The 19147-nt window shown below is 45.6% G+C and overlaps 1 protein-coding gene across 3 annotated transcripts in view; it reads right to left on the bottom strand.

The window, feature by feature from the left end:
- DCDC2 (doublecortin domain containing 2) overlaps positions 1 to 19072 on the bottom strand; it is a 156211-nt gene extending 137139 nt beyond the window's left edge. For 2 of the 3 annotated variants that reach the window (XM_075125353.1, XM_075125354.1), the window contains exons 1-3: positions 18944 to 19072; positions 6727 to 6803; positions 1809 to 2163 (exon numbers count right to left, since the gene is read on the bottom strand). In XM_075125353.1, coding sequence (XP_074981454.1) covers positions 1809 to 2163; positions 6727 to 6733 — 362 coding nt within the window. In that variant the 5' untranslated portion in view covers positions 6734 to 6803; positions 18944 to 19072. The remainder of the gene's footprint in view (positions 1 to 1808; positions 2164 to 6726; positions 6804 to 18943) is intronic. The other variant, XM_075125355.1, reaches the window with a different exon arrangement.
- Positions 19073 to 19147: the final 75 nt, after the last annotated feature.

The following is a 19147-nucleotide window of genomic DNA, read 5'->3' as shown; positions in this document are numbered from 1 at the left end:
GGGTTTGAAGTTCAAGTTCTAAAGATGGGAAATAGCCACTTAACCTTAAATATATAATTCTGCAATTATTGAAAGCACAATTCCTTTCTCGGTCCCGGTTGTTCACGTGCTCCCCCACCCCCACAGATTTCTGCTAGGATTCACACCAGAATGTCAGAACCATCTAGTGAGGGCTGCTTCCCTCATTCCCTTTGCCGTGCCCATAAGGTGACCAGGTGCTCCAATTTTATAGCGACAGTTCTGATACTCAAGGGGATATCTTATGTAGGCTCCTATTACCCCCATTCCAATACTTCACACTTGCTATCTGGTCACCCTACTTGCCCAGGAGCTGCCCCGGCCCATGTCTCTGCAGAGCTCATCCCTTCCCTGCTCCTCCCCACTGCGACTGGCAGCAGTTCCTGTCCCTTCCCACTCGCTCAGCACCAAAGGCAGCTAACACCCCCAGACTGCTGCTGGCCACCGATATAAGCCAGCCGCTTCCTGTACCCTGGCTGCAGTGCAGACAGGAGGGGGTGAAGGAGGCATTGTGTATTGTGGGGCCCTCAGGAACCTGCAGGAGTGGTTGGGATCTGGCAGAGGGGAGGAGGAGGAGGTGACACCAAACCCCAGCCCAGGGAGAGAGCGGTAAGGGGTGTCCAGTGCAGCCTGGCTCCTTCCCTTCCCTGCCAGTGCCCAGTGATGCCATCCTGGGCTGGAGGTGACTCCTGCCATGGCCTGCCCTTCCACACAGACAGCAGCAGCAGCCTGGTAGAGTGGCCTCCTGCACATGCCTCTAGCTGCAGGAGCTGAGGGGCACAGACAGGGCACAGGGGCTCAGCCCACTCCGGACAGCCTGAGCTACCTGCTGAAGGTGGGGGAGGGATACACTGAAGGCGGCGCAGCGAGTGACTGTAAGGCCATGCGGCTTGTGCCCCCACCCTCACCCCCCATGTCATCTCTTCTGACAGGGTTCACACAGAACCTTTAAATTGTGGGGGGCTCCCCAACTATCAACAGTTACGTGTCGTCTCTGTTAAAAGGCCCAAGAGTACGGAACTCACTGTCAGAAGAAATAGAACAAGCACTAACCCTAAGCCCACCACTTCGCCAAGGCTTTCCCACAACATTCTCACAACCATTTGTTAACAAAAAAACAACAACGCTAAGCATGCTTTTTGGTGGCAGGGCAGGGTAGGGCAGGGAGAGAGCAAAAACACTGTCATCTTTTAAATAACAGGAGATACTCAGCTACTATGGTTATATAGAGAGCCATGTACCTACCTGGAATGAACAGAATATTTTAAACATTTAAAAAAACAATCAAGAAACAAAATTGTTTGGAAGGTCTAATCTGCAAGGCTCATCCAACTTTATCATACACACTTCTGCACTGTATTCTTCCAGTGCAGCTTCCCCAAATATTACTGAGCACCAAATGTTCATCCCAAATGCAGGCAGTTACCATGCAGTGAAAATAATACATTATGCTGCAAGGATGGTGTATCTCTTGGTGTTATGGACTGTTTCTTTTATTTTTGTAAAGTGCCAAGCAGAGATACTAGAATGCTAATTCTATGTTAAGCCTTAAAGAGGGAACCCTCTCCCCACTACACAAAGCTGCATTAAATTTCCTCTGTCACATTTACTTAGATTTTAAACTCTTTGGGGCAGGGACAGTCTTTCTGTTCTGTATTTGTACAATGCCTGGCACAGTAGGAGCCTAGTCCATAACTGGGGCTCCACGGCGCTGCCACAATACAAATAATAAAGGTTCAATGCGAATGTTTTATTACATTTTGTAATTATTTTTTTCATTCACCACTCACTTGAGTTTCTTGAAGGCCTCCCTGCCACCAGCCACGTAGTGCTCTCCGCTCTGGAGCTCCTCCAGCTGACGGACGCGATGTCCGCCCCGGGGGGTGTAGATGCTACGCACAGCCCCAAAAGGCGCCTTCACCCCACCTGTCACCTCTTTCAGGAAGACCTCGAAGTTGGACACCTTCTTCTCATGGACGACTACCCGATGCCCCGGGAAGAACGGGTCACCATTGCGATATACCAGCACACTCTTCACCATCGGCTGTGACAGGCAGGTCGGCTTCGCGGTGGGGCTACTCATGTTCACCTCCTCTCTCTGCTGTGGCCAGACAGTCAGTGCTGCCCTCCGGGCACTGTCTGCACCTGTTTATTCAACAAGAATGTTCCTCTCTCACACACACTGTCAAATACCTGTGATGCATGAACTGTGTACACACATGCACACAATACCTGCACCAAGGACCACCTCCAATAGGCGAATCCCTCTCTAAAGCAACCAGGGAGGGATGAGAGCCTCCCTAAGGTTTCCAGTACAATTCTGTTCAGCCCTTAAAGAGCAACCTCTGCTAGGCAACCGATTCTTGCTGTGCCCTGGAGCCTGGGGTGGCTAATACAGATTACACTAAGCCATACCCAAAAAAAAATATATACAGATCTAAAGGAGGAGAAAAAGTGACTGAGCATAGTAAGGAATTCATAGTAGTCCTGCCGGGATCTTTACAGCCTCACTTTGCACTTGCAGCTCTCTTCTTTCATAAGTGGTTTTACTCTGTTGCTCAGGAAACTTTATCCTACTTCTTCTTCCCTCCCCTTCCCACCTCAAAAGAAAAAAAAGAAAGAAACCCAGCCAAGTGAGGACGGCTGCCAGACTGCAACAAACCAGACAGATTAAGCCTAAACACACCAACCAAATCAGAGCGGGGCGAGTAATGAGAAAAGGAGGGAGAGGGGGCTGAGTCACAAATATTTTATTTGGAAAAAATGGCATGAAATTTGTACCTATTTCAGAATTATTCACCTGACCCTATGCAATGGGGAGGGTGGAAATATTTTTGAAAAATTTCAGAAAACTCATTGAATAAGTTATTTGATGGGTTTCATTTGCCCACTTCTGTATCAACATAATTATATGGAAACAGTCAGCACCTCCTAGGAGTGCAGGATGAATGGTCCCCTTAGGCCCCCCCATGTGATCAACAGCAGGTGCATCATTCAAACACCAAAAGCCTGGCAGAGGGAAGAAAAGCAGAAACCCGAGTGCAGACAGGGGACAAAGGTAATTCAAGTCAGGAGTGGCAGGAGGTGAGGAATGGGAGCTGGGAGCAGCACCTGGCCTGGGAAGGTCCAGGACACTCTCTCTCTCTCTCTCTCTCTCGGTGTATGTGTGTGTCTCTCTCTTCACCTAGCACTCAGCTCTGAGCCACCTGGTGCATGGCACTGCTGCACGCGGGACACTGTTGCTGAGTGTGTGTCTCATCCTCCTCTCTGGGGCTCCCAAGGGTGGGGAGAGAAGGAGGCACAAGCCGTGGCAGTTGGTTCTTGCTGTTGCTCAAGGAGCTTCTCCTGGGGGAGGAGAGGTGGGGGAGAATGTTGTTATTTGCCACAGTTTCCATAGCAACCCAGGTAGCTCAAGAGAAAAGAGCATGGCTGAACCCTCCCCCCCCCCCGCCGCCCCAGGGGGATGTGGGGGAGGGAACCAGTGTGAGCCTGCAGGGGTGGAGGAAAGCTTGTAAGAGCCCAAAAAGGCGGGGGGCGGGGGTGTGGAGAGCTCGTGTGCACCTGAGGCAGGGTGAAAAGATGAACTCTAAGAGCTAAACTTCAGGGAGAAGTTTAAAGTCACCACACCTCTGGCAGGACACTATGCAATGCCACAATTCCCATCAACGCTCTGGACTATGTCTACACAGCAACAGGAACAGTTGCAGAGGCTGAGACAGAGAATACAGCCATGCTACGCTACAGCAGATCAGTACTGGGTTTATTATCTTCTTGTTATTTAAATAAATAATGTTTTCTCCTTTGTAACAGACTCCCCCAGAGCAGAGACTGTGACTGTCCCCCCTCATCATACAAGGTGTACAAGAGAGAGGTGAAGGCTCCTTCTTATCTCCCCACATATCTGCACACAAGGGCCGGATCTATGTACCCATTCGTCCATCCCTCTTTCTGAATGTTATCCATACTAGAGAAATTCACTGGATTGAAAGTATTTCTGACGCTGTGAATAATAGTTCAAAAATACCCAAGATACATTGCACAAGGGAAGTCTCAGACTGCATTTTCCTTATTAATATGCTTCAAACTTATTCAGACAATTTACCTTCAAATATTCTGGTGTGATCTGGGGTGAAATCCTGCCTCCACTGAAATCAAAATCAAAACTCCATTGACCTCAGTGGGGCCAGGATCTGACCTCCAGTGTCTAGAAGCAAAGATGCTGAGTGCATGAGAACTGCGGATGGATACAGCAACTGGTGAAGTACTATTTTCTCACTGGGTGCTATTATTCTTTACTTACGGTTACAAATTTGATAAGAAAGGCCTTTACTGATTCCTCTTGTTTGTTCTACAAGGAGATCACAGTCAAATGCCTACTCTGTTTTGAGATACATCCCTTCATTAAACATTGTTTGCACAGAATCAGTTTCAGCGCCTTCAAAATAAGAGACACTGAGTTACATAAAATATTGCTGGGCAGTCTCATTTTGAAAGAAGAAGGGCTTGGTCCTCAGCGTATCTTCACTGCTTTGGGTTCCTGGTCCAGGACTAGGTGCCATGGTAATACAAATAAATAAAATAATAATAATGATGGGAGGATTCACTAGTTAGTGGTCAGTCCTGCAGCCTTTACTTGCACAAGCAATTCTCCTGACGTTACTGGAACTACTTTCCTAGGTAAGGATTGGGCCTTAGAGTTTGTACAGTGATTCAAAGATATGAAGTGCCATTTAATTGCTAAGCATTATTATTAGACTTTAAAAGGGGCAAAGGAAATTCCCTTCACCATGGAGACTTGGCTATCTCTTTTAAAAGTCTATATAGTGGGGAAAGACTTTACTGGAACAAGAAACATCTGAAAAACAGCCCCTTCATTTTGCACTTGGCACCTCTTTCTGGACTCCTTTTTTGTAGGGATTAGTTTACTCACTCTCAAGAATAAAACAGACTTTTATTGGACTCCTTTAAGACCAGATTCACTAAAAAAAACTCCATTGATGCAGCACAGAAGCAAGGACAAGCCAGAACAAATGAAGAAGGGAGTGTGGTGCTCCTGGGGTATGACAGACTAACAGAAGTGGGGGTTTCGGTTTGTTTTTTTTACCGACTCTGATCTGTGAGTTCTTAATTAGGGCTATATTTATTTGATGCCAACATTTGTCTTTTTGTTACTGGCATCTGATGGTTTCTCTTTATATGACATGGACAGTCCATGTATAAAGCAACTGACACACTGAAAATCATTCTGTATTTATATAACATATATTTTCTGATTTTTTTTCCTTTCCTGGTCTTCAATTATAAGAACATTCACAAGACAACTGGATTGGGTCATGTATCTTTTTGCTGCTTATTCCTCACTTGAATTCAAAAACTTGACTGGGCTATAATCAAGGTATCAGTATGGCTGGGATCAAGTTCTCTGTATATACAGATTAAAAAATCAGAGTGTGCGTTAGCTTGTTGCCTAGATGAGCAATACATGTAATCACGTGTTTCGTAGGGGGACGCTCTCCATATGGCTACATAAGTCTTTTAAGTTAAATTATACATATAGTGTTGTTGGTTTTTTTTCCTTCTATGGTCCTTCTACTGCCTGAATGGGCAAGGTCTGTTGACAACACAAAGTGAAAGTCCGCTCCTACAATGATCAAGTAAGGCAAGAGTAAGCTCATTCCTGCAAATTGAGTTCACTTTGGGTAGATTATGTTCCCTAAATGTGGAGCTTTTTAATCACTCCTGCACTAGGACACAGTAGCCCTAAACACCAGAAATAACCCATTCCACTGTGAGAGGTCAGTTGGATCCTCTAAGAATCAAAATGGCTTCTGCTGAGCTGGAGACTGACCCCCTTGGGGACAACATCAGCCAATCAGAAACCATGTGACTTGCCTAATGTAGCCTGTCCTTCTGAACCAGGATTGAATTCATAACACTCCATGAATAATAGCCTGATAAAGTCTGTGGATATCCTAGGGCGAATAAAGTTTGCAAAAACAATCTATAGAAGGTATTGAGACAAACCAACCCTTGCACAAACTATTCATGGTTTACAGACAAAGTTCTAGCTCAGGCCAGTTAATTTTGAGTACTTTTGACAAATAATTCATATAATTCAACACAAAATACTGATGTATATAATGTACAAATTAAGAATCCAATTCAACTTCCATTAAAGATAACAGAAAGACTCCCATAGAGTTCAGTAGGTCTAATATCAGACCTTAATACAGCAGCAGTGTGGCACATTCATCCTAAATTACTTATAACTTTTCATAAATAAATTACCCTTTGGAATGAAATTTCCCTTTCTTGTTTTTAATCAAAAGATGATTTCTGGTGTGTACAAAATTTGCTAAAATTCTTCATGGACATCTTTGCATTATTGAATAGAATATAAAATGTTTTATAATAAGTATGTTTTATGTTCTGATTACTCAAATTTATTTTTAATGGACTTATTCAATGAACGCAAATGCTTTGATATATTTGGACTCATTTTGATGACAAATAGCAAAATTTGTATTTTGAAAATAGCGTGTGCTAGCAACGCATGATTTTCCACTACCTTTTTAACACTGTATGTGTTGCTCTATCCAGACCACTGCACAATGAAACACTGTATAAGCCAGGTAAGACTTTGACCCCACTGGACCTTCCCAAAACCCTGGCTAAAGCCTGACAGAAAATTAACAGAAAATATATTACATTTCATCTAATTTCTTTTATTGGCTTCTTTTTCCCATCGACTGTTGCAAGATCAAAACTGCTCGGTTCCTTCATACCTGGAGATTAGAAAATGATGATTACATTGAACAAACTGATTTCAACACACATGATGATCACAACATACAGGAATTTTTCTCTTGCTTTTTATCTTAACTTTTTATGAAGGAAAAATCACCCCCTGCTGTGAATTGTCAGGAAGGCAGTTAACCATTACAAGAGAGTAATTTCAGGCTGACTGATGTCAGACATACTATTGTTATTGGTTAACAGTTATATTCCTCCACTCATTTGCAACTTCTGATCTAATTTATAAAAGGGAAAACTTCAAAGTAATATTACTGTCCTCCTATCCAGTGCTCTTGGTCTCTGGGTTCACCCAGATATAAAAAAACGTGTCAGAAATATTACTATTTTGTGTGTAAAAGGTAAACGGGTGATGACCTTGATACTGTCCCAAAGTCAGCCAATGAGGTATAATCTGTCAACCAGTTTATCAGCTATTCAATGCCAGATTCAGCCATCCCTGTTGACCTTAGGCCCAATTCTCACAGTCACACGATATCGTTTTACAATGCACTGGCAAAATGAAGGAGCAGAAACAGCCCTAAGAATACCCTTTCTGCAGGGGGATATTCCAGCTGGCACAGAGTTGACATAAGGGATGAGATACTCATCTACTCCAGCCTCCTTACATTAGATAAAGGGGCCAGAGCTGCATAAAGGGGCCCAGGATGGTGGAGACTTCCCAGTGCAGGCTCTGCAGAAGCCAACTATAAGACTGCCTTCCAACACAAATCCTGGCATATCAAGCATGATCGTGGTAGCTGGGGGAAGTGAGACATGTTATAGATGTGTTGCAGAGATCCTGGGCACTGCTGCAGCCCATAGGCCAGTGGTTCGTAAATTGTAGGGTGTGCCCCTTGGGGGCGCAGCAGGACCCAGGGTGCCACAGGGGGAAGGGAGCACCACCCCACCCTGGTCTGTCCCCAGCTCCTCTCTGGCCCCGGCCTCAGCCACCAGCTCCCAGCCCCACTCCCAGCCACGGCCCCAGCTGCAGTTCTGGGCTGACCACGGCCCTGCTCCCAGCCCCAGCTCCAACCACGGGCCTTCTCCAGGCCACAGGCCCCCAACCCCAAGCGCGGCCTCAGTTGCAGCCCCCGACCCCAACCCGACTCCCAGCCGCAGCCCCCGCCCCAACCACGGGCCCACTCCCAGCTGCAGGCCCGACAGCAGCCCCACTCCTGGCCGTGGCACCAGTTGCAGCACTGGCCCCACTTCCAACCACAGGCCCGCTCTTGGCTGCGGCCTCTAACCCCTAACTGCGGCCCCAGATGCAGCTCCGGCTCCAGTTCCAACTGCGGCCCCGCTCCCGGCTGCAGCCCTGTCCCAAGCCCGGCCACGGCCCCCGGCTCCAACCACGGCCCCACTCCCGGCTGCAGCCCAGCTCACAGTTTTAATCGCACTGTTAAACAATAATAGAATACCAATTTAAATGTATTATACATATTTTGGATGTTTTTCTACATTTTCAAATATATTTATTTCAATTATAACACAGAATACGAAGTGCAGAGTGCTCACTTTATATTATTTTTATTACAAATATTTGCACTGTAGAAAAGATAAAAGAAATAGCATTTTTCAGTTCACCTCATACAAGCACTGTAGTGCAATCTCTTTATCATGAAAGTGCAACTTACAAATGCAGAATTTATTTTTTTACATAACTGCACTCAAAAACAAAACAATGTAAAACTTTAGCGCCTACAAGTCCACTCAGTCCCACTTCTTGTTCAGCCAATCGCTAAGACAAACAAGCTTGTTTACATTTACAGGAGATAACGCTGCCTGCTACTTATTTACAATGTCACCTGAAAGAGAAAACAGGCGTTCACAAGGCACTGTTGTAGCCAGCGTTGCAAAGTATTTACATGCCAGATATGCTAAACATTCGTATGTCCCTTCATGCCTCAACTTTTTACAGTGCCAATATTGTAATAAAAAATAATACATTGTATTCTGCACTGTAATTGAAATCAATATATAAATGCAGAAAAACATCCAAAAATATTTTTATATTTATATATAAATAGTTTTCCTTCATCAGCCAAATTCTGCCCTAATGTACACCTGAGTAATCCCAGTTCTCTAACCGAGGACAGAATCGGTCTCCATGTGCATAATTAAGATAAACACAGGAGAGATCATCCTTTTTGGATTAATATTTGAAAAAATAATTGGATACACCATGGCATACTTGTGTGCACTATGAAATGATTATTGAATGTTGGGAATCATTGAGAAAGGAATAGATAATAAGACAGAAAATATCATATTGCTTCAATATAAATCCATGGTACGCCCACATCTTGAATACGGCAAGCAGATGTGGTCGTCCCATCTCAAAAAAGATATATGATAACTCCTCACTTAACGTTGTAGTTATATTCCTGAAAAATGCTACTTTAACCGAAACGATGTTAGGTGAATTCAATTTTCCCACAAGAATTAATGTAAATAGGGGGGGTTAGGCTCCAGGGAATTTTTTTCGCCAGACAAAAGATATTGTATTCATATATAGTATAAGTTTTAAATAATTTTAAACAAACAATTTAATACTATACTCACCAATGATGATTGTGAAGCTTGGTTGAAGCAGGGGCGTAGCAGGGTCAGGGCGTGGGGGCTTGCCCCATTCCGCCCACTGTGCACTGCTGATGGGGAGTGGGGATGGGGGCTTGCCCACTCCCCAGCTGGAACACCGGGTGGGTGGAGTGGGGCAAGCCCCCATGCCCTGACCCCGCTTCCTGGCTGGAACGCTGGGTGGGCGGAGTGGGGCAAGTCCCCGTACCCCAACCCTGCTCCCCAGCAGGAGCGCCAGGCGGGTGGGCAGAGAGCAGCGAGCCAAACAACCTTATAATGGAACACTGCGCGACTTTAAACATGTATGTTCTCTAATAGATCAGCAACCTAAAAACGAAACAGTGTTAACCGGGATGACTTTAAGTGAGGAGTTACTGTATTGGAATTGGAAAAGGGCAACAAAATGATTACGGGTATGGAATAGCTTCCATATGAGGAGAGATTAAGAAGACTGAGACTTTTCATCTTGAAAAAGAGATGACTAAGGGGATATATCATAGAAGTCTATAAAATCATGACTGGTGTGGAGAAAGTAAATAAGGAAGTGTTATTTACTCCTTCTTGTAACACAAGAACTAGGGGTCACCAAATGAAATTAATAGGCAGCAGGTTTAAAACAAAAAAAAGGAAGTATTTCTTCACACAATGCACAATCAACTTGTGGAACTCCTTGCCAGAAGATGTTGTGAAGGCCAAGACTATAACAGAATTCAAAAAAGAACTAGATAAATTCATGGAGGACAGGTCGATCAATGGCTATTAGCCAGGGTGGGCAGGGATGGTGTCCTAACCTGTTTGCCAAAAGCTGGGAATGGGTGACAGGGGATGGATCACTTGATGATTGCCTGTTCTGTTCATTCCCTCTGGGGCACCTGGCATTGGCCACTGTCAGAAGACAGGATACTGGGCTATATGGACCTTTGGTCTGACCCAGTATGGCCATTCTTATGAATGATGGGAATCTAATTTTACATTACTGTCATTTAACTATAATGTGTTTGTCAGACAGTAGCATGTTGTATAGGATAAATCAGATTGTAAAAGCCATTCAGTCTTGATGCAAAGGGTGTAAATCAATTGATACAAGACAAACAAATGAAGTCAGTGCACAGTATCCACTTACATCAACTCTGAGCTCAGGCCTAATAATGAAAATGGACAACAACAAAATGTACAGAGAGGGTGAGTGTAAAGTTTCCAACAGAAGTGAATTTAATTTCAGTGCACTCTATTTTGCTAAATGGAATGCCCACAATCCTTTCTTAGACTCACATTGCTCTGCATAATGTATCTAAAAATCAGTCTGAGGAATATCAGCCAGTTATGTACAGCTGTAATTCTGCAGTAATTGGACTGTCCTCACTGACAGTTTGAAGTACACATTATGGGGCACTTTACTCACTCGCACTAACTGGAAGAAATAAAACACTGATGCAGTTGTAAATTTTAAAATCTACGCCACAGCAATTTCACTCACTTATACAATTCCCAAACCAAAACTCCATTAAAATACAATTAATGTTGTAAACATATATGAACTATTTTTTCCCCAAAATCCTCATTGAAATGTTGCTGTTTAAGCCACACCTGTTGCTGATTCCACTTGTCAGCAACATGGGGTATTTTTAGTGCACTCAAGACTCCTGAGAGATACCTGAGGGCGTAAGCAGGAGAAACTTTATTAACTTTTAGGCAAAAGCCCCCGATGGACAGCTTAGGTGGGAAAGAAGGTGAAAAAACCCTCTTTCATCCAGTTCTGAGTAGAAGCAGCAATGGAAGTGGAGACAATTTGATCAAGGCTTCTGAGGCAATGTCAGTAGTTTCTGAATTTTTCACCTAACAGAAGCAAGTCTCAATTAAATGTGAATTTTATGTGTTTTTAATTTTCTACAGGGTTGATTCTCTCTCTCTCTGTGGCTATTTCCTTGCAGGGCATGAATTCTGTGCTCATCCACTAGGCCCTCATCCTGCAAGCTAGAGGCAACCATATTTATTATACTTCAGGGGCAGCTTTGAGCTGGACCCTTTCCTTATTTGACAGAATATGTGCATTCCATTTAAAAAAAACCCAATGCAACAGACCTGCCCAAATGTGTAACCATTGCACTAGATGCACACCACTTAACAACAGGTCTGCATACAGTTCTGAATACTAAGGGTATGTCTACACTATGAAATTAGGTCGAATTAATAGAAGTCAATTTTTTAGAAGGCTATTTTATACAGTCGATTGTGTGTCCCCCCACTAAGTGCATTAAGTCGGCGGAGTGCGTCCACAGTACCGAGCGCGTTGACTTTCAGAGCGTTGCACTGTGGGTAGCTATCCCACAGTTCCTGCAGTCTCCGCCGCAGGTTCTGGGTTAAGCTCCCCATACCTGATGGGGCAAAAACATTACGGCGGGTGGTTTTGGGTACATTTTATCAGTCACCCCTCCCTCCATGAAAGCAATGGCAGACAATCGTTTTGCGCCTTTTTTCCATGCGGGCGCCATACTGCTTTCAGCAGACCATGCAGTAGGACTGCTAACCATCATCATCAACATCCACCGCTTCCACTGCCATTCCGCTCTCCTGATGCTATGAATCCACTCGCAGGCCCTCTATATGACCGTCATCATCCACCGCTTCCGCTGGCACTCTGCTCTCCTGGTGGTCTCGTAGGGCTGCTTCAACTCTGCTCGGCTGCTCTTGTCTCATCTTACCGCGGCAAGCGTGCAGCCCGCTCAGCTGTTGAGTCCTGGCAGCAGACGGTGCAGTAGGACTGTTAACCATCATCATCGTCATCCACCGCTTCCACTGCCACTCTGCTCTCCTGGTGGTCTCGCAGTGCCGCTTCCGTTGCAACTCTGCTCGGCTGCTCTTGTCTTGCCATACCATGGCAAGCATGCACCCACTCAGCTGTTGTGTCCTGGCAGCAGATGGTGCAGTAGGTCTGCAAAACTGGTCATCCAACCACCGCTTCCCCTGCAACTCTGCTCTCCTGCAGACACTATACCACAGCAAGCATGGAGCCCGCTCAGATCACCACGACATTGTAAATACCTCGCGCATTATCATGCAGTATATGCAGAACCAGAACCTGCAAAAGCAGGCGAGGAGGCGATGGCAGCGCAGTGATGAGGACATGGACACAGACTTCTCTCAAAGCACAGGCCCCGGCAATTTGGTCATCCTGGTGGCAATGGGGCCGGCTCATGCTGTGGAACGCCAATTCTGAGCCTGGGAAACAAGCACAGACTGGTGGGACCGCTTAGTGTTGCAGGTCTGGGATGATTCCCAGTTGTTGCGAAACTTTCTTATGCGTAAGGCCACTTTCATGGAACTTTGTGACTTGCTTTCCCCTACCCTGAAGTACAAGAATACCAAGATGAAAGCAGCCCTCACAGTTCACAAGTGAGTGGCGATAGCACTTTGGAAGTTTGCAACGCCAGACAACTACCGGTCAGTCAGGAATCAATTTGGAGTGGGCAAATCTACTGTGGGGGCTGCTGTGATGCAAGTAGCCAGCACAATCACTCAGCTGCTGCTATCAAGGGTAGTGACTCTGGGAAATGTGCAGGTCCTGTTCATACAGAAACAAACAGAACTGTCACTCCGTAGCCTGGTCAGCCATGAAACTGGTTTTCAAAGCTTCTCTGATGCGCAGGGGGCCCTGCTGTGCTCTGCTAATGGCCCTGGTGTCTGGCTGCATGTAATCAGCGGCCAGGCGATTTGCCTCAACTTCCCACCCTGCCATAAACGTCTCCCCCTTACTCTCACAGATATTGTGGAGCACACAGCATACAGCAAGTAATAACAATGGGAATATTGGTTTCGCTGAGGTCTAACCGAGTCAGTAAACTGCACCAGCGTGCTTTTAAACGTCCAAATGCACATTCTACCACCATTCTGCACTTGCTCAGCCTATAGTTGAACAGCTCTTTGCTGTAATGGGATTCCCTAACTGTGGTGAGGCCATAGACGGAACCCATATCCCTATCTTGGGACCAGACCACCAATACAGCCGGTACATAAACCCAAAAGGTTACTTTTCAATGGCGCTGCAAGCACTGGTGGATCACAAGGGACATTTCAACAACATCAATGTGGGATGGCCGGGAAAGGTACATGACGCTCGCATCTTCAGGAACTCTGGTCTGTATGAACAGGAGCAGCAAGGGACTTACTTTCCAGACCAGAAAATAACAGTTGGGGATGTTGAAATGCCTATAGTTATCCCTGGGGACCCAGCCTACCCCTTAATGCCATGGCTCATGAAGCCGTACACAGACACCCTGGACAGTAGTCAGGAGCTGTTCAACTATAGGCTGAGCAAGTGCAGAATGGTGGTAGAATGTGCATTTGGACGTTTAAAAGCACGCTGGTGCAGTTTACTGACTCGGTTAGACCTCAGCGAAACCAATATTCCCATTGTTATTACTTGCTGTATGCTGTGTGCTCCACAATATCTGTGAGAGTAAGGGGGAGACGTTTATGGCAGGGTGGGAAGTTGAGGCAAATCGCCTGGCCGCTGATTACATGCAGCCAGACACCAGGGCCATTAGCAGAGCACAGCAGGGCGCACTGCGCATCAGAGAAGCTTTGAAAACCAGTTTCATGGCTGACCAGGCTACGGAGTGACAGTTCTGTTTGTTTCTCCTTGATGAAAACCCACCCCCTTGGTTCACTCAACTTCCCTGTAAGCCAACCGCCCTCCCCTCCCCCCTCTGATCACCGCTTGCAGAGGCAATAAAGTCACTGTTGTTTCAAAATCAAGCATTCTTTATTAATTTGTCACACAAATAGGGGGATAACTGCCAAGGTAGCCTGGCAGGGGTGGGGGAGAAGGGAAGGACAAGCCCACACTGCATTTCAAAACTTATTGAATGCCAGCCTTCTGTTGCTTGGGCAGTCCTTTGGGGTGGAGTGGTTGGGTGACCTGAGGCCCCCTCACTGCGTTCTTGGGTATCTGGGTGAGGAGGCTATGGAACTTGGGGAGGAGGGCAGTTGGTTACACAGGGGCTGCAGTGGCGGATTGTGCCTTTCCTGCACCTCAACCATAAGCCGGAGCATATCAGTTTGATCCTTCAGTAGCCTCAGCATTGCATCCTGCCTCCTTTCATCATGCTGCTGCCCCCTCTCCTGTTACTCTAGCCATCTGTCCTCGAGTTTATTTTGTACTTTCCTGGACTCTGCCATTGTCTGCCTCCATGCATTCTACTGGGCTCTTTTAGTTTGGATGGACTGCATAAGCTCAGAGAACATTTCATCGCGAGTGTGAGTTTTTTGCCTTCTTATCTGTGCTAGCCTCTGGCCCGGAGATGCTTGTTGCAGCGTTGAAACATTTGCAGCTGTGGGAGGAAAAAAAGGGAGACTAAACCTGAAAAAGATACATTGGCCATTTAAAAGAAGGGGCTGATGTTTTTGGGTTAACACATAGCACGAACCCAACTAAACATTCCCCACACCCAATTCTCTGGGATAGCTTCACCCCTCCCCTCACCACGTTGCTAACAGCAGGGATGATTTCTTTTCAGCCACAAGCAAACAGCCCAGTAGGAACACCTCTGATGTCCCCTTAATAAAATTCCCCTATTTCAACCAGATGACCATGAATGATAACACTCTAAGGATAACACAGAGAGATAAAGAATGGATGTTGCTTGAATGACAGCAAACACCGGGACCACACACTGCCATACTTCCTTATGCAATGATTCCAGACTACGTGCTACTGGCCTGCCATGGTAAAGTGTCCTACCATGGAGGAAGCAATAAGGTTGCCCGCCCCAGAAACCTTTTGCAAAGGCTTTGGGAGTACCTCCAGGACAGCTTCATTGAGATGTCCCTGGAGGATTTCTGCCCCATCCCCAGACACGTTAACAAACTTTTCCAGTAGCTGTACTGGCCGCAAATGCATCCCAAGTCTTCAGGGAAAATTAATCATTAAACACGCCTGTTTTTAAACCGTGTATTATATATACAAAGGTACACTCACCAGAGATGCCTTCTCTGCCTTCAAGGTCCGAGAGCCCAGGTTGATAAACATTTCCAAGCTGTTGGGGAGAACGGTTTCTCCGCTTGCCTGGTGTGTGCTATCATCTTCCTCGTCCCCAAAATCCTCAACACTTTTGCGTGAGACTCCCCCCTTGCAGGAGTCCATGTACAGGGGTGGAGCAATGGTAGGGGCACCCCCTAGAATTGCATGCAGCTCATCGTAGAAGAGGCATGTCTGGGGCTCTGACCCTGAGCAGGCATTTGCCTCTTGGGTTTTTTAGTAGGCTTGCCTAAGCTCCTTAAGTTTCATGCAGCACGGCTGCAGGTCCCTGTGATAGCTTCTGTCCTTCATGCCCTTGGAGATTTTTTCAAATATTTTGGCATTTTGTCTTTTGGAATGGAGTTCTGATAGCACAGATTCATCTCCCCATACAGCAATCAGATCCAATACCTCCCGTTCGGTCCATGCTGGAGCTCTTTTGCGATTCTGGGACTCCATGGTCAGCTCTGCTGATGAGCTCGCCACACTGGCCAAACAGGAAATGAAATTCAAAAGTTCACAAGGGCTTTTCCTGTCTACCTGGCCAGTGCATCCAAGTTGAGAGTGCTGTCTAGAGCGGTCACAATGGAGCACTGTGGGATTGCTCCCGGAGGCCAATACCATCGAATTGCGTCCACACTAACCCAAATTTGACCCGGCGATGTCGATTTCAGCGCTAATCCCCTTGTCGGGGAGGAGTACAGAAATTGATTTTAAGAGCCCATTAAGTCGACAAAAATGGTTCGTTGTGTGGATGGGTGCAGGGTTAAATCGATCTAACGCTGCTAAATTCAACCTAAACTTGCAGTGTAAACCGGGCTAAAAAAGCAGCTGTAATCAGCACATCAGTAAGCTAAGCTGACAATTCATGCCTATCTTGAAAGTATCAAGGCTGCATCTAGATCTCCATATATATCTATTACACAGCAACATTTCATTACATTATATTACACATTACAACAATGCTCAACTGGCTATTATTGAGTTCAAGGTGTTGGCTTCACCCTAAAACTATAAATGCGTCCTGTTTATCTGAAGACACCTCTCTAGGCAAGACTGCCATAGTTGCAATCAGTGTAGGTGTTTGAGCTATGTCTACCTGTGTTTAGGCCTGATTCTTCAATTCATTCTTTGTGGGAGGACCTCTGTGCCCATAGAGAACCCATTCAAGATAATGAGGTACCTTGTGAACTACGGGGTCCACCAGCATGGAACAAGTTGCATGATCATGGCCTCAAAGGAGAGAGAGAGATGACTCTAGATTTACTGGGTCCACCAGAACCCAGATTTAACAAACTTGTAGACACTCTGTAAAGCCTGTCTTTTTCTGTGAGTATTAGGAGAAGGAGATGCTGGAGTCATTGATGAGACATAAGGATTTTACAATTAATATAATTGTGATGAGCAAATATTTTATATGAAATCATGTGGACTAATGATATTTTTGCTGTTGATTTTAGTTCTGACAGTCTATTTTTATTTATTATGAAAGCATCCAGGAGAATGGATGAAAAAAAACGAACAAACAAACCCAACATTTTTCCCTTTTGTCCTCATGCAGATTAAAGAACAACAGCTTTCCTTTTATAATTGCCAAGGATTTCTTTCAAATTTGCTAAATATAATTTCCGATATAAACTCTTTAAATACTCTCCCAGTGTTTGCATTCTACTTATTCAGGTGCTTCTCTACAGATTCTACGCGAGTAGCAGTCACTTCCAGGAAATGGTGCATGTTAACTTACTTTCCCACTCTCTTGCATTATCTTTTACAGTGCTTGGTATTGCCATGTTTTGTTTTGTTTAAAGTGTTCCTGGTATCCAAGATTATTAAATTCAATACTGTTGCACATACTGCCACCTACTGTGACCCAACAAAATTAAGGCTAAAAGACTGCCATTTGTTTCAGTGGGCTTTGAATCAAGCCCTAAACCAGCAGCCAAATTCTCCTTTCAAATGCATTTGAGTTCAAGCTGGAATAACTCCCTTGACTTCAGTATACATATCACTGTATAGGAACGGAGGACTGTGAACCTGCTTCGTCATGGCCTTGCACCTTGTGAAGTAATTTGCACTTGTGCATAGTGACTGTAAAACACTGTCATTTTGATTTGGTATGTTTCATACCCCTATACACAGCTGTAAATGTCTTCAAAAAGAGGCGGTGGCAGGGGAACTGAGAGCTGGCTGGGGCCAAATTCTGCTGTCCATTACACCTGTGTAAGTAGTTTAACATAACTCAATTGAGGGCAGAATTTGGCCCCAGTTCTCTTACCTCCAAAGTTGCAGGGCCTGATTGAGTAAAGCACTTACTGCATGTCCTTATGTTCATCACTATTCAGGATAACACTTAAGCATATAAGCATATGCTTGAAGTTAGGCACATGCTTAGGCACCCTTACTGAACAAAGGCCACAGTTCCTAAGGGGACCACAGCTCAGGGTATTTGCAGTTCTTGATTCTAAGAAATATAGTATAATAACTATAAGCAGCAGCTGGTCAACTGAGGCTCATATTTAATTAGTAATCTACGTTTCCAGCTTGGCTCCACTTTCTCTATTTAATACTACAGGAATTTCTAAGTGCAACATTGATGATAAATATATTGCTAAAGGATTTGGTTTGGGTGGGAGGATTTCGTTAATTCCAATCTATGTGGCTTGAGTGGAGATGAAAGAAAGGGAATTCCTTTTCAGTATTTTCATTAGAGCTTTGCACACAATAAAATATTTAAAAAGCAGTATTTGGTAATGGGGGAGGAGGGGTAGGTTACTGAGGGCCTCGCCACACAGTCTTTCCTGTTCAGCTGTTAAGTGTGCCCACAGCTGGAGTCACTCAGGAACAGCTTTAAATTCACACCCTGACCTAATCCTCAGTAACTTTCAAGTGTAGCTAAACCCTAATTTAACTTGAGCTTCAACTGACCAGTTCATCTTGGTGTTTAAATGTACGTTCAAAATTTATTTGGTTAAATATGCTTACAAGATCTTTGGATAGGGCAAAATAGCTGTGCTGAGCTCAAACTGGGAAAAAATTAAGAACATCCCATTTCATTGTCAGGTGTTCGCACCCCAGATCCCAGTCCTGCCATCCATATGGGAAGATCCTGCACTGACAAGGAGCAGCTTGTAGAACCAGAGGCCCTCAGTCGAGGCTGCGATATTTGGCTGGCAAACACCAGTTACAGATTTTTCTTTTTCAAATTAATGGGGTGGGGGGACTGCTCCATCTTTAGCTTTATGCAAAAGCTTCTTTTGAAGAAGGGAAAAAAACTTTCAACTTTGGGGGCAAATTGGCCATGAAAATGCCTAGTGAAGAAAAGCTTGACATGGGGCAGGTGACTCTGGGGGCGACACGGTCATTACAACGGTGGCTTAGGAGCCCGCTGGAAAGGGTACAAGAGCGAGATCCGGACAGGTGGGGTCTCTCCCGCCCAGCGGGGCCACCGGTTTCTCCGTGTGACCTTGTGCGCGTCATTCAGCTTCTCCGTGCCTGGGTTTCCTCGCCTGGCCAGGAGGGCTCCAGTCGGCCCCTTACCTTTGGGAGCGGTCAGGCCCGAGGGTGCTGCAGGGGGCTACGGGTTAGCAAATGATCGGTGCGGAGAAGGCAGTGGGGCGCTCCCCTCGCTCGGGGACCTAGGGCTCGGCATTGCAAGCCCGCGGGCTTCCCCCGCTCCCGCTCCCGCCCCCGCCCCCGCCCGCGGCTCCCCACCACGAGACCCCGCCCCGGGGCCAGGGCTTA

Source organism: Caretta caretta, chromosome 2 (genome assembly GCF_965140235.1).
Source record: "Caretta caretta isolate rCarCar2 chromosome 2, rCarCar1.hap1, whole genome shotgun sequence".
NCBI lineage: Eukaryota > Metazoa > Chordata > Testudines > Cheloniidae > Caretta > Caretta caretta.
Note: the sequence above shows the minus strand (reverse complement) of the source record. Positions and strands in the feature narration are given on the sequence as shown.